The sequence below is a fragment of the Salvelinus alpinus genome, chromosome 2 (assembly GCF_045679555.1).
Source record: "Salvelinus alpinus chromosome 2, SLU_Salpinus.1, whole genome shotgun sequence".
In the NCBI taxonomy this organism is placed as follows: Eukaryota; Metazoa; Chordata; class Actinopteri; order Salmoniformes; family Salmonidae; genus Salvelinus; species Salvelinus alpinus.
This window is the reverse complement of record NC_092087.1, coordinates 113204519-113220422: the sequence shown is the minus strand read 5'-3', so window position 1 is coordinate 113220422 and position 15904 is coordinate 113204519. Positions and strand designations below refer to the sequence as shown.

General features: G+C 39.2%; 4 protein-coding genes across 7 annotated transcripts in view; 2 read left to right on the top strand and 2 right to left on the bottom strand.

The window, feature by feature from the left end:
- LOC139549671 (uncharacterized) overlaps positions 1-15904 on the top strand; it is a 520909-nt gene that overhangs the window by 99068 nt on the left and 405937 nt on the right. The window lies entirely within an intron of this gene.
- LOC139548336 (zinc finger protein ZFP2-like) overlaps positions 1-15904 on the top strand; it is a 110356-nt gene that overhangs the window by 34295 nt on the left and 60157 nt on the right. The window lies entirely within an intron of this gene.
- The window catches only part of LOC139549612 (zinc finger protein 664-like), a 438201-nt gene continuing 429221 nt past the window's right edge, over positions 6925-15904 (bottom strand). The window contains exon 2 of the mRNA XM_071360274.1: positions 6925-8947. Coding sequence (XP_071216375.1) covers positions 8310-8947 — 638 coding nt within the window. The 3' untranslated portion in view covers positions 6925-8309. The remainder of the gene's footprint in view (positions 8948-15904) is intronic.
- Positions 12743-15861, bottom strand: LOC139549134 (zinc finger protein 180-like). Its single transcript, XM_071359286.1, has 2 exons — positions 15496-15861; positions 12743-14428 (listed from the first exon to the last, which is right to left on the bottom strand). Exons 1-2 carry the CDS (start codon positions 15746-15748, stop codon positions 13479-13481), a joined length of 1203 nt encoding a protein of 400 aa, XP_071215387.1. The 5' UTR covers positions 15749-15861; the 3' UTR covers positions 12743-13478.

Sequence of the window (15904 nt, the reverse complement as noted above, 5' to 3'; positions counted from 1 at the left end):
AAGAGAGAGAAGCTCCGCAGTGATTTGGAAAGTTACTATGGTTATTGCAGGAGTTTCCTCTTGAAATCAGACATGTCCGTGTTAAGGACAACTTGTTTGCTGATTGTTTCAAGGGTGGGCAGTCATAGTTTTGCGTTTAGCCATTGCATTGCCATGGATCACAATTTATTTTGACTGCACGGTTTTCCGTATTGGAGATGAGTTTTGTTTGGGCTCGTTCCAAGGGGACGAGAGTTCTAGAAGCTAGTGAGTTTTAGGATTCTATAGAATGAAAAAGGAGAAAAAAATAATACGATTGTATATTATTATTTAGAAATACGTGTTTTTTCTTGTTTTTAATTGTTGACAGCCAGTAGACACTATGTTTATATTGTAGAAGGTGAAGCATTGTAGTTGATTATAATGTGAAATGGAAGTTGTTTTCTGTTGGTGGTGTTATTATAAAAATTATAGGTTTTATTTGTTGTCTTAAGGGGAAAGGTGTTCCAGGCTTTCGTTTTTCCATTTATGTTTTGAGGTTGGACTTTAGCACGTATAAGCTCGTTAGCACGTATAGCTCGTTAGCACGTAGGGCTCACTAATTGGTGACACCTCGTTAGTCAGTATGTGTAACACCAGTTCTTTTGTTTTCCTCTTCTTGGGCAGATTTAGTGGGTCTCATGGTGGGTGACTTTTATGTCCCAGTTGTTGTTACTAGTCAACTTTCAGTGGACACTGAGAGCAAAACTGCAACATTATGTTATAATACTTTTATTGCATCAAATGGTTGTTTTATGCAACAGAATAGAGGGTTCTTAGAACTATTGTGTCTGTGTGTTCTACTGAGGATGGGCCTCTGGGAGAAAACACTGACAGGAGATTTACAATGTCTTTTGGGTGATTAAACCTAAAGAGACCGCATTCCAGCGCTTGAGTTAATGTTTCTGTTCTATATGGTACCAGGGAGAGATGACCCCAGGGCCAGACCCTGGTCTCTACACAAAGAGTACTGTTTTTACAGCAGATATTGTCTGCTGAGAATTATAAGTATCTTTCATACCAGTCTTAACCTTGTGACCCGTTCTATACATCTGTTGTTGGTCATGTAGGTTGAAAGGGGTGTATCTTGGCTGTAAAAGACCTTTGTACTTTTGTCTTGTGGCTCTCAACAAATCATCTGGGGGTGATTTGTCGACCAGCCATCATTATCGTAGAGCACTCAATTGATTCACTTTATATGTGTACGTTGTATTGACCTGCTCCTTTATTAAGTGAATAAAGATTTAGTTTAAGAAGTTTGTCTCAGTTGATATGAAAGAAATTAACCACATTTGGGGATGTTAATCTTCACTTGGTGACCGCTCGTGACGACCTGGGTAAATGGTGCACGAGGGATCCTTCTAACTTGGGATCTCAGGGAGACCACACTTCGGGAACGGAGCAGATGGACCCACCTTTGATCTGAGAGGCAGTGAGCCGAGTCGATACAAAATCTCAAACTTTTTTTTTTTTAAAGAGGTGAGGGAAACACGCAAAGTGTAGTAGTTAGAAAAGCCTCGTAGGCTCTGAGTGTGTATTCCTGTGTGAGGGGGGCACCTTGGAGGTGTAAACAGGGCCCAGTCAGGAGGCTCTGAGTGTGTATTCCTGTATTTTTCCAGTATGGGAGGAGTTGCTAGATTTATTGAATAAACCTTTTTCCATAAAGTTAGTGAACCAAGGTGGCTGACTAGCTGTTGATGTTGAAGAAGCGTCCCGTCCACTAGATTATACTTCACAGTGGCAGAATCACCTGAAAGACGCACATCGCCATCTGCTGACTGGAGTTGGTATCGCAGTTGAGAAAATACTTTCAGACAAAAAGCTAAAAAGCGACTGCATCTAAAAACCAACGGCTCCCTTTGAAAACGGGCTATGTGGCATCAGAAACATTTATTATAGTGTAAAAATGTACTACAAAGTGTAGCTAAATAAAATAACTTTGGTCATACCCAGTCAGCATGTGACGTCCAAGGACGTCGAATTATGGGCCATATCAGGTCTGTCTGTTGTGGCCGCTATTTCGCTCCAAAATAGTAAAAACAAATTTGGCTTTGTATAACTATGTAAATGTCTCTCGGACAAGGTGAGTTTTATCAATATACACTCTAAAAAGTAAAGGTTCCTGGAGTATTCTTTAGGGGTTCTTCAAATTGAAACTGTGGGGGAACCCCTAAAAGTTATTTGAAGAACCTTTTGTGGGAACCCCTAAAAGTTCTTTGAAGAACCCCTTATCAGGGTTCATCAAAGAACCTTTTGGGGTTCATTTTTTAACTCCCTGTCCACCCTCCCTCCATTATAAAAACATATTTTAATAACAATATTGACTTAAATAATTAATTGTTTATTTAGTGGCACCACAAATGTGAATTCATATTTAACAAACAATTTACCAAACAAAACACATTACAAAATTGCAACATTTCTGCAGACATGTCAGACCATAATAAATAATAAATTTACTTTGTATAGTGCTTTTCATGACATTTAAATATATATAAATAATGATGTACAATAAAAACAACATACATTAAAAATTAATCTTAGGTAAACTAACAATATTGTAGACTTGATGCTAAATACAGAATTTTCAGCTTTAGTGTGTATATCATATCCACTTAGTTATGTTAGGAAGTTTGCCATCTTTATGACCGGCCCTGGTAACTTCACCCCAACTTCTCTTCTCCCCAGAACACAGTAACTTAACAACATAAGTGTTTTTCTGACATTTTTGGGAAATTTAAGGGAAAATAGAAAATACAGCCGTAGCAGAGCCCTAAGTCCCATGGGGACGTCCTCGAGGGCGTGGATGTTCTCCCCATCAAAGGCCAGCGGGATTTCACTCTCATGGTGAAATGGATTTCCACCGATGTGCAGTAAAGGAGTGAAGAGCGGTGAAATCTGTGTCAACAAAAGTAAGAAAAGAGGAATACACATACACTTAACAAAGAACATAACAAATGTTCAGCTGTAGTTTTATATCAGCATGCACACCTACGTTTATGAAGAAACAGATGATTTGTGCAGAGGCATACCTTGTCACGGACATAAAGGCCACTCGGGTCCTCATTGAAGAGGTTGGGCAAGAGCAGGATCGCTGCTGTGGTCTCCAGACCTAGTAAAGTAAAGCAATGACCTTACTACACTTGCTAATTTTATTACAAAATACATTAGAGAAAGGGAAGGAATAAGAGCAAATACCTCTTCTGTATTGTCCTTCAGGGACTGTCAAAATAGCAGGATAATGTCCTCACCCCTGCCTCGCCTCTCGACCTCTGCTAGCCCTTGAATTATCTTTTTGCCTATATCCATTCCATGGACTTGATTCATTTCTGAGAAGATCTGAAAAGATCATTTGCATTTGTATGCTAATAGATGTCAGTTTGTATTGACTGCTATGTAGGTTAAATGTACACTTCAAATGCAGCTGTCCTACAACATATCTGTACCTTCTTCTTGATCCCAATTGCATTGTGTCCATGTTCTGTCCTATAAGAATTTCAAAGGAAGAGAAAATGTGTCAAAGAATAGTCTTACAAGCATTAAAATATATATATATTAAATAAATATTGAAAGATAAATGGCATCGACATACAATTGAATGCAAAAATATAAGAGCATATTGGAGAAAGCACTAGCCAATACAGTACAACATTTTGCTGCGTGGCAATACTGTGTTTGGATTCTGAAGGGCATTTATACAAAAGAGGTAGTCTGGACACTGTATTAATACCATTATGCATTTGAATCCCATCTACAGCTACCATCTAAGATATTAATTTCCCTCCACAAGGGGGCGTACATGTAACGTTTCCAAAATGGGATGGTATTGTCCATGTAACGTTTCCAAAATGGGATAGTATTGTCCATGTAACGTTTCCAAAATGGGATAGTATTGTCCATGTAACGTTTCCAAAATGGGATAGTATTGTCCATGTAACGTCTCCAAAATGGGATAGTATTGTCCATGTAACGTCTCCAAAATGGGATAGTATTGTCCATGTAACGTTTCCAAAATGGGATAGTATTGTACATGTAACGTTTCCAAAATGGGATAGTATTGTCCATGTAACGTTTCCAAAATGGGATAGTATTGTACATGTAACGTTTCCAAAATGGGATAGTATTGTCCATGTAACGTTATGCCCCCTTGTGAGTTAATAGTATTGCATGCTGTAGCAGGCTATATAAAGAGGAAGACCTCCATTGACGATTCAGTTCGTTGTAACATCTCGTCTGGACGGGTCACCGTCCTTAGTTAGTTAGTTAGTTAACGTTAGCTAGTTCATTATCACAAAAGTGAGAACTGCTCTAGATTGGAAACTTACGTTAATGAGTGTAAAGCCATGTTGGCTTTATGGAAACGATATTCAATATATGGGAAAGAATATAGTTGAGGGAAATAATCCAAACCTAGTTCCGCCTAGTTAGGACATAACGTTAGCTAGCTAGATAACGGTACTGTACTGTAGCTCATACAACGCCGACGGTCAAACCCGGCTTTCTAATATTTACGGTAATTAGCTATAGTAACGTTATGGAAGATATTCACAGAAAGCCATCATTGTCTTCGTTATTCATTATTAGTATGTTATATTATTATAATAAGTTATTTCTAGACATATTCAGAGCCAAACATCAACCCAACTTAAACTTTTTAACTGTTCCAAAAAATATTTTTTTGAAATATTTAACTTTCACACATTAACAAGTCCAATACAGCAAATGAAAGATAAACATCTTGTGAATGCAGCCAACATGTCCATTACTTTTAATGTTTTATATAATATGACTAAAAGTGTTTATTTCTGTGTTGCAGGGGCAGTCAAGAAATGGAACGGCAAGGCCACAGAACATGACATAAGCAGAGCTGTGGGAGACCACCTCAAGCCCCTGGTAGAGCAGGGGGTGGTGTTTACCACTCCACCAGCAGAGCTGTGGGAGACCACCTCAAGCCCCTGGTAGAGCCGGGGGTGGTGTTTACCACTCCACCAGCAGAGCTGTGGGAGACCACCTCAAGCCCCTGGTAGAGCCGGGGGTGGTGTTTACCACTCCACCAGGCCTTCAGCAGGCTGGAAAAGTGATACTGATTTTCATACTAAGATGGACCAAGAGTCTGTTGATATTTTTGATTAAAATATTAAAATATCCAATCCAAAAATATAAGCTTGTTTTTTAGGATGGGCTCTGAAAGTCACTATGGGGTGTCCAATGAAAGTTGACTAGTAACAACAACTGGGACCTAAAAGACACCCACCATAAGACCCACTAAATCTGCCCAAGAATAGGAAAACAAAAGAAAAACCCACAATAAACTTAAAGACAGGAAGCAAACCAAAAAGGTGGCGCAACTAAAGGTGTTGACTCTCCACATCTATCAAGACAACTGGAGCACTGGACCAGACATTCTTAAATAGAACCTGGACCAGCTCAGGTGAAACACCTTCCCACTAACGAGATGGACAAGCCAGCACAGGTGTAACACATACTGACTAACGAGGTGACAACAATCAGTGCTCCCAAGACACATTTCAGTTGAATGCATTCAGTTGTACAATCAATCAAATGTATTTATAAAGCCCTTCTTACATCAGCTGATGTCACAGAGTACTGTACAGAAACCCAGCCTAAAACCCCAAACAGCAAGCAATGCAGGTGTAGAAGCACGGTGGCTAGGAAAAACTCCCTAGAAAGACCAGAACCTAGGAAGAAACCTAGAGAGGAACCAGGCTATGAGGGGTGGCCAGTCCTCTTCTGGCTGTGCCGGGTGGAGATTATAACAGAACATGGCCAAGATGTTCAAATGTTCATAAATGACCAGCATGGTCAAATAATAATAATCACAGTGGTTGTCGAAGGTGCAACAGATCTGCACCTCAGGAGTAAATGTCAGTTGGCTTTTCATAGCCAATCATTCAGAGTATCTCCACAACTTCCATTTCACATAATCATCTACAATGCTTCACCTTCTACAATATAAACATGGTGTCTACTGGCTGTCAACAATTAAAACAAGAAAAAACACATATTTCTAAATAATAATATACAATCGTATTATTTTTTTCTACTTTTTCTTTCTATAGAATCCTAAAACTCACTAGCTTCTAGAACTCTCGTCTTCCTAAAACTCACTAGCTTCTAGAACTCTCGTCTTCCTAAAACTCAATAGCTTCTAGAACTCTCGTCTTCCTAAAACTCACTAGCTTCTAGAACTCTCGTCCCCTTGGAACGAGCCCAAACAAAACTCAAATCAAATTGTATTAGTCACATGCGCCGGATACAACACTGGAACTCTTACTTACGAGCCCCTAACAGTGCAGTTTTTTTTTAAATACAGAAAAGAATAAGATAAAACTAATCTCCAACACGGGAAAAACATGTCAAAATAAATTGTGATAATGGTAACTCACTGGCTAAATGCAAAACACAAATCTATTTGACTGCCCACCCTTGGTATAATCAGCAACCAAGTTGTCCTTACGACGGACATGTCTGATTTCAAGAGGAAACTCCTGCGATATCCGTAGTAACTTTCCACCTCACTGCGGAGCTTCTCTCTCTTTTCAGGGTTCACTAGATAGGCATGTTGTTGGATGTAAAAGCAGGGTAACAATGTCAATATAATTGTACCCAAAAATGTCAAGTTGGTTGCATGAATAATTATGATTACTAAATGTTACATAATTGTAAATATGAAATATCAAAACCAAATGTACACCCCTTTGTTAATATGTATTGGCAATAATTAACTTAATGGTGAGGCATGGAATAATAAAACATGTATATTTTGTCAGGCTGAATGTTTGAATATATGAGGTGATTTGAGTCATGCTTCTTCAGTAGTGGAATAAAGACAATTAGCACTTGAATGTTGTCAAGAAATAATGGAGTGATGTGAGATTGTTAATAAAATTGATTATAGATTAATTTATATTATTATTATAACATTTGTTTTCATTGAATAAACGACCTGAAAATACATATTTTCAACTTTCAACTACAACGGAACATATATTCAACGTCTTTTGAATGACATTTTGCTAAATGGGAATAGTGCAATATCAAAACACAGTTTTAATGTGTCCAAATCAATAACCAATATGCAGAAACAGTTTGGGATATATTGAAAACCTAAACATTTTGGAGTGTTTCATTGTGATTCCAGTGGGTCACCAACGTGGTAAACAGCTAGCTACATTGTGATTCCAGTGGGTCACCAACGTGGCAAACAGCTAGCTACATTGTGATTCCAGTGGGTCACCAACGTGGTAAACAGCTAGCTACATTGTGATTCCAGTGGGTCACCAACGTGGTAAACAGCTAGCTACATTGTGATTCCAGTGGGTCACCAACGTGGTAAACAGCTAGCTACATTGTGATTCCAGTGGGTCACCAACGTGGTAAACAGCTAGCTACATTGTGATTCCAGTGGGTCACCAACGTGGTAAACAGCTAGCTACATTGTGATTCCAGTGGGTCACCAATATGGTAAACAGCTAGCTACATTGTGATTCCAGCGGGTCACCAACGTGGTAAACAGCTAGCTACATTGTGATTCCAGCGGGTCACCAATGTGGTAAACAGCTAGCTACATTGTGATTCCAGTGGGTCACCAACGTGGTAAACAGCTAGCTACATTGTGATTCCAGTGGGTCACCAACGTGGTAAACAGCTAGCTACATTGTGATTCCAGTGGGTCACCAACGTGGTAAACAGCTAGCTACATTGTGATTCCAGTGGGTCACCAATATGGTAAACAGCTAGCTACATTGTGATTCCAGCGGGTCACCAACGTGGTAAACAGCTAGCTACATTGTGATTCCAGCGGGTCACCAATGTGGTAAACAGCTAGCTACATTGTGATTCCAGCGGGTCACCAACGTGGTAAACACCTAGCTACATTGTGATTCCAGCGGGTCACCAACGTGGTAAACAGCTAGCTACATTGTGATTCCAGTGGGTCACCAACGTGGTAAACAGCTAGCTACATTGTGATTCAAGTGGGTCACCAACGTGGTAAGTGTAACAACTCTTTTTGTGTTAGTAACTTTTTGTTAAATCACTAAAATAATAACTCTTCCAATTCAGAGGCTGGATTTTTCCCCTGAGGCTAATATCCATATCATGTTGAAATCAAATGATTCAGAGCCTGGATTTTTCCCAAGTATAATATCCATATCACGCTGAAATCAATTGAATGGGGCAAAGGTTTAGGGTTCAACATTGTGAAATTCCTTAAAATACTCCTACTACAATGTTAAAACATTCTACATTGTGACATTAATTCATTGATATCACGAAATAACTCCTTCATGTATTGTCTGATGTTTGATTAGAGATCTTTTATCAAAGTATCTCTTGTCACACTGATCACAGATATAAGATTTCTTTCCTGTGTGCGCTCTCTTGTGTCGAGACAGATAGCCAGATTTAGTAAAACTCTTCCCACATTGGTTACAGCTAAAAGGTTTCTCTCCTGTGTGTGTTCTCTGGTGTATAGTCAGATAGCCAGATTTAGTAAAACTCTTCCCACATTGGTTACAGCTAAAAGGTTTCTCTCCTGTGTGTGTTCTCTGGTGTATAGTCAGACTGCCAGATGTAGTAAAACTCTTCCCACATTGGTTACAGCTATAAGGTTTCTTTCCTGTGTGTGTTCTCTGGTGTAATATCAGGCTCCTTAGCTGAGTACAACTCTTCCCACATTGAGTACAGCTATAAGGTTTCTCTACTGTGTGGATTATCTGATGAATTTTAATGCCTGCTGATGAGGTGAATCTCTTCCCACAATCAGAGCAGCAGTGAGGTCTCTTCCTTGTGGATCTCCGCAGGTGTTTCTTGAGGTGTTCTGATGTGGAGAGACTCTTCTCTGCCCTGTCAGCATCATGATGTTGTTGAGGCTCCCCAGAGGATCCACAATAGTCCCGTCTCTCTCCTGTGTAAACAACAAAGTCAGACAGATGTTTAAAGGCCCACAATAGCAGAAATCCACTGTAAGTGATGCCAACAGCATAGCCATGATGTTGTACAATAATTGACGCCTGTAATGAATGTAATGATTATTTGACATTTGTCTTAAAATTAGCAAGAATAGTCATATATTGTCTTGTTTTCACATTAGTAGTAACATCTAAGATTGTAGACTAGAAATAAGTTATTCATGTTGTTGAAACTCTAAGCATTGTGCCAAATGACTTTTGGTCTCCAATATAGGCCCCTTTCTGTGTTTAATAAAATTGCGGCATGAGGGCGATGCACACACAATTTGATTGCAGAAACACCTCCCTGCTAATGAGGAAACCGATAGTTATGGATGTAGTATATCTGCCAGGAGCAAAAATGGTGAGCAAATATTTTAGTTTTTCACAATGTATTCTGAATGGGGGAAAACTCAGGGGATTAGCCTCTATTTCCAGGTTGCTTATTAGTACATTTCACACTACTTTGGATTATAATTGTAAGGCTCGTTTGAATGTCCTGCTTAATATAAATGTTTGCTAAAGTATTAAGAATTATGTGTAATTATTGAAGAACGGCATTAATGACAGTATCCATTTGGGTGTCAATAAAGTTAATATTTTTTATTTTACCTTTATTTAACCAGGTGGCCAGTTGAGAACAAGTTCTCATTTACAACTGCGACCTGGCCAAGATAAAGCAAAGCAGTGCGACAAAAAAAACAACAGAGTTACTCGTGGGATAAACAAACGTACAGTCAACAACACAATAGAAAAATCTATATACAGTGTGTGCAAATGGAGTACGGAGGTAAGGCAATAAATAGGCCTTAGTGGCAAAATAATTACAATTTAGCAAATGAACACTGGAGTGATAGATGTGCAGATGATGATGTGCAAGTAGAATTACTGGTGTGCAAATGAGCAAAAACAATATTCATAAAACAATAGATATGAGGTAGGTAGTTGGATGGGCTATTTACAGATGGGCTGTGTACAGATGCAGCGATTGGTAAGCTGCTCAGATAGTTGCTTTTTAAAGTTAGTGATGTCTCCAACTTCAGCGATTTTTGCAATTCGTTCCAGTCATTGGCAGCAGAGAACTGTAAGGAAAGGCGGCCAAAGGAGGTGTTGGCTTTGGGGATGACCAGTGAGATATACCTCCTGGAGCGCGTGTTATGGGTGGGTGTTGCTATGGTGACCAGTGAGCTGAGTGAAGGTGGCCTAGCAAAGACTTATAGATGACCTGGAGCCAGTGGGTTTGGCGACGAATATGTAGCAGTGAGATATACCTCCTGGAGCGCGTGTTATGGGTGGGTGTTGCTATGGTGACCAGTGAGCTGAGTGAAGGTGGCCTAGCAAAGACTTATAGATGACCTGGAGCCAGTGGGTTTGGCGACGAATATGTAGCGAGGGCCAGCCGACAAGAGCATACAGGTCGCAGTGGTGGGTGGTATATGGGGCTTTAGTGACAAAACGGATGGCACTGTGATAGCCTGCATCCAGTTTGCTGAGTAGAGTGTTGGAGGCTATTTTGTAAATAACATCGCCGAAGTTAAGGATCGGTAGGATAGTCAGTTTTACGAGGGTATGTTTGGCAGCGTGAGTGAAGGAGGCTTTGTTGCGAAATAGGAAGCCGGTTCGAGATTTAATTTTGGATTGGAGATGCTAAATATTAGTCTGGAAGGAGAGTTTATAGTCTAACCAGACACCTATGTATTGTAGTTGTCCACATATTCTAAGTCAGACCCGACCAGAGTAGTGATGCTAGTCGGGCGGGTGTGGGCAGCGATCGGTTGTTGATTGATCGGTTGTTATTATCGGCTGTTGAGTCTGCCGATAAGAATACGGTGATTGACAGAGTTGAAAGCCTTGGCCAGGTCGATGAAGACGGCTGCACAGTACTGTCTTTTATCGATGGTGGTTATGATATCGTTTAGTACCTTGAGCGTGGCTGAGGTGCACCCGTGACCAGCTCGGAAACCGGATTGCACAGCGGAGAAGGTACGGCGGGATTCGAAATGGTCAGTGATCTGTTTGATAATTAACCTCTAGCCCCTGGGTTCCACATTACACTGAAAAGGCAGCGCGAGAAATTCACAAAATATTTTTTGGGAAATATTTAACTTTCACACATTAACAAATCACAAGTCCAATACAGCAAATGAAAGATAAACATCTTGTGAATGCAGCCAACATGTCCGATTTTTTAAATGTTTTACAGCGAAAACACCACGTATATTTATGTTAGCTCACCACCAAATACAAAAAAGCACAGACATTTCTTTCACAGCACGGGTAGCTTGCACAAAACCCCCAAATAGAGATAGAATTAGTCACCAACCAAGAAACAACTTCATCAGATGACAGTCTTATAACATGTTATACAATAAATCTATGTTTTGTTCAAAAAATGTGCATATTTCAGGTATAAATCATAGTTTTACATTGCAGCTACAATCACAAATAGCACCGAAGCAGCTAGAACAATTACAGAGACCAACGTGAAATACCTAAATACTCATAATAAAACATTTATGAAAAATACATGGTGTACAGCAAATGAAAGATAAACATCTTGTGAATCCAGCCAATATTTCAGATTTTTTTAGTTTTTTACAGTGAAAACACAATATAGCATTATATTAGCTTACCACAATAGCCAAACACACAACCGCATTCATTCACCGCAAAGGTAGCGATAGCGAAAAAACCAGCAAAATATATAAATTTATTCACTAACCTTGACAAACTTCATCAGATGACAGTCCTATAACATCATATTACACAATACAGATATGTTTTGTTCGAAAATGTGCATATTTAGCGGTACAAATCGTGGTTTTACAATGTGAATACGTAGCCAAACTGCACAAAATTTTCCAGATATATTTCACCTAATCTAATCAAAGAACTCATCATAAACTGTACTAAAAAATACATGTTGTACAGCAAATGAAAGATACACTAGTTCTTAATGCAACCGATGTGTTAGATTTAAAAAAATAACTTTCGTATGACATACAGCTTACGTTATAGTGAGACAGCGCCCAAAATCAGGGCGGAAAATATTACTAAACATTTTCAACAGAAATACGAAATAACATCATAAATGGTTCCTACTTTTGCTGAGCTTCCATCAGAATCTTGTACAAGGGGTCTTTTGTCCAGAACAATCGTTGTTTGGTTTTAGAATGTCCTTTTCTCCTGTCGAATTAGCAACCTAAAGCTAGCCAAGTGGCACGAAGCTGTCCATCATCACCAAACGCAGAGAACGGAAAAAGCCAAAACTCCTGATAAACTTTCAATAATCTGATAAAACTAGATTGAAAAAACATGCTTTACGATGATATTATCACATGTATCAAATAAAATCAAAGCCGGAGATATTAGCCGTCTATAACGAAAGCTTTTCAGAACGCAATCCAGGGTTCCTTCCCGCGCCTTGCTGAACAAAGGAAATAGTGGTCACGTCATTCCAAGAGCTCTTGTTCGACCTCAGATCAAGCTATACACCCCATTCCACCTCTCACTGCCTCTTGACATCTAGTGGAAGGCGTATGAAGTGCATGTATATCCATAGATTTCAAGCAAATGAATAGGAATGAATGGAACAGCGCCTCGATTTCAGATTTTTCACTTCCTGACAGGAAGTTTGCTGCAAAATGAGTTCTGTTTTACTCACAGATATAATTCAAACGGTTTTAGAAACTAGTGTTTTCTATCCAATAGTAATAATAATATGCATATTGTACGAGCAAGAATTGAGTACGAGGCAGTTTAATTTGGGAACGATTTTTTACAAAGTGAAAACAGCGCCCCCATATCCCAAAGAGGTAATATGTATTGGCAATAATTAACTTAAGGGTGAGGCATGGAATAATAAAACATGTATCTTTTGTCAGGCTGAATGTTTGAAGTATGAGGTGATTTGAGTCATGCTTCTTCAGTAGTGGAATAAAGACAATTAGCATTTGAATGTTGTCAAGAAATACTGGAGTGATGTCAGATTGTTAATAAAATTGATTGTAGACCAATTTATTATACTGCTTTCATGTGTGTATATACACAAACATCTGCAACAATTATCATATTACATGTATTTTTTATAAACAAGCAGCTTTTTCAACTTGTAGAAAATAGTTAGCTACATTTTGAAGTGCTGCAACTTGATTAAAGTGGGTCACCAATGCAGTAAGTGTAACACAGCTCTTTTTTTGTTAGTCACTTTTTGTTAAATAATACTCTTTCAATTCAGAGCCTGGATTTTACCCTGAGGCTAATATCCATATCATGCTGCAATCAATAGAACAGGGCAAAGGAAAAGGTAGAACATCATTAAAATACTCCTTCTACAATGTTAAAACATTCTACATTGTGACATCATTAAAATACTCCTACTACAATGTTAAAACATTCTACATTGTGACCTCATTAAAATACTCCTACTACAATGTTAAAACATTCTACATTGTGACATTATTTCATTGATATCATGAAACAACTCCTTCATGTATGTATTTTCTGATGTTTGATCAGAGATCTTTTATCAGAGTATCTCTTGTCACATTGATCACAGCTATGAGGTTTCTCTCCTGTGTGTGTTCTCTGGTGTGAAGTCAGCTGGCTAGATGTAGGAAAACTCTTCCCACATTGATCACAGATATAAGGCTTCTCTCCTGTGTGTGTTCTCTGGTGTGAAGTCAGCTGGCTAGATGTAGGAAAACTCTTCTCACAATGATTACAACTACACGGTTTCTCACCTGTGTGTGTTCTCTGGTGTGAAGTCAATTGTGTAGATGTAGGAAAACTCTTCTCACAATGATTACAACTATAAGGCTTCTCTCCTGTGTGTGTTCTCTGGTGTCTAATCAGATGGGTTGATGTAGTAAAACTCATCCCACATTGATCACAGCTATAAGGTTTCTCTCCTGTGTGTGTTCTCTGGTGTCGAATCAGATGGCTTGATGTAGTAAAACTAATCCCACATTGATCACAGCTATAAGGTTTATCTCCTGTGTGTGTTCTCTGGTGTGAAGTCAGCTGGCTAGATGTAGGAACACTCTTCCCACATTGATCACAGATATAAGGCTTCTCTCCTGTGTGTGTTCTCTGGTGTGAAGTCAGCTGGCTAGATGTAGGAAAACTCTTCTCACAATGATTACAACTATAAGGTTTCTCTCCTGTGTGTGTTCTCTGGTGTCTTATCAGATTGCTTGATTTGGTAAAACTCATCCCACATTGATCACAGCTATAAGGTTTCTCTCCTGTGTGTGTTCTCTGGTGTATTTTAAGTTCTGATGGAGATGTGCAACCTTTCCCACAGTCAGAGCAGCAATGAGATTTCTTCCGTGTGGTTCTCTGCTGGTGTTTCAACTTGGAGAGACTCTTCTCTGCCTCGTCTGCATCATGAGGTTGTTGAGGCTCCCCAGAGGATCCACGATTGTCACGTCTCTCTCCTGTGTGAACAACAAGTCAGACAGATGGTTTAAGGCCCACAACAGCAGAAATCCACTGTAAAAGGTGATGTGTAGCCATGATGTTGTACAAACAATGACTTCTGTAATGAATGTTCATTATTTGACAATTGTCTTAAGATTGTCAAGTGAACAACAATAGTCATATAACGTGTAAGGTAACTTATTTGAAAAGTCATTACTTTATTGCATTGCTCAAAATTTGTCATAATTATTTAAAGCAGTTCATTTGTATCCGCTCTCTCGTTGGACTTTGGCTGCATATTTTCCCCCCATTTTCTTCAAATCTCAAAACGTTGAAGCCACAACCATTTCCTGAAGAATTGCATTATGGGCCCTAAAGTACTGCGTGTATACGTCATATTTCGGCGAAAAAAGTACATCATATTTTGGCGAATTTAGTACGACATCCGGGAACTTTTGGCATACTAACTATATCATACTATGACCAATAAGCAGACTATATACTCAATTTACTTCCCAAATAGTGCAGTTAGTATGAGTATTCTAACACAGCTCAGGACTCCGGGCAGCCATTTTGTTTGTTTAAAAACTAGGTTGCCCCTTTAAAAAAGCCACACAACAATCAATCAACCAATCTGCAGTTCAACCAATAACAAAGCTGTAATTCCACCACTGTTTTGGTAATAAGATGATGGATGGGGCTGGAGAAATGTAACTACTCTCAAATTCATAGACAGACCTATGTATTAAAGGACTGACCATCCATGATATCAACATTATAGTTTTAACCATGTTGAGGTTATACAGTGTTGATTTACATTGTTTCTAAACATTGGAGTAAAAAAAGCTTATTTGGGGTTGCGATGGGGCAAACAGTTGAACTAAGCTCATGAGGCATGTGTTGAGGCATGTGTTATATTCTTCAAGAATCAATGGCTATAAAAATATATATATATATAAATAAATAATTGAAAAGTCAAAATATGGATGTAGCAATTGCAGATTTCCGCTTTAACACCAAGCACAACACACATCAGTTCAACTTCCAACCACAGAGTTTGTGCTTCTGTTAAGACAGTACTTACGTTCATCCTCAGTCTCCTCGTCTTTCACTGAAACTTCGTCATCCTCTTTCACTCTGAACGCGTCTTCCTCTTCTTTAACTGAAACGTCTTTCTCTTCTTCTTTCACGGTAACAGCCTCACTCTCTACTTGTTTTTGTATTGTAACAGCCTCCCCTTCCTCCTCCTCTTTCACGAGAGCTTCTTTCTCCATCCAACAGACCTTCTCTTCTTCAGCAGGAACGGGGTTAAGTTTGAGACGGGAGCTATGAGGCATGTACTGGGGTCGCTAAGCGGTATAATTCAAAGGAGTGTCACTTTATCAGCACAACGTGATCAATGACGTCTGAAGAATCATTTCGTCGAACACCTGATTGGTTTGGTATTGGGCTCGTTCGACATTGCAGCCGACAGTGCAGGTGGCTGCTGACAG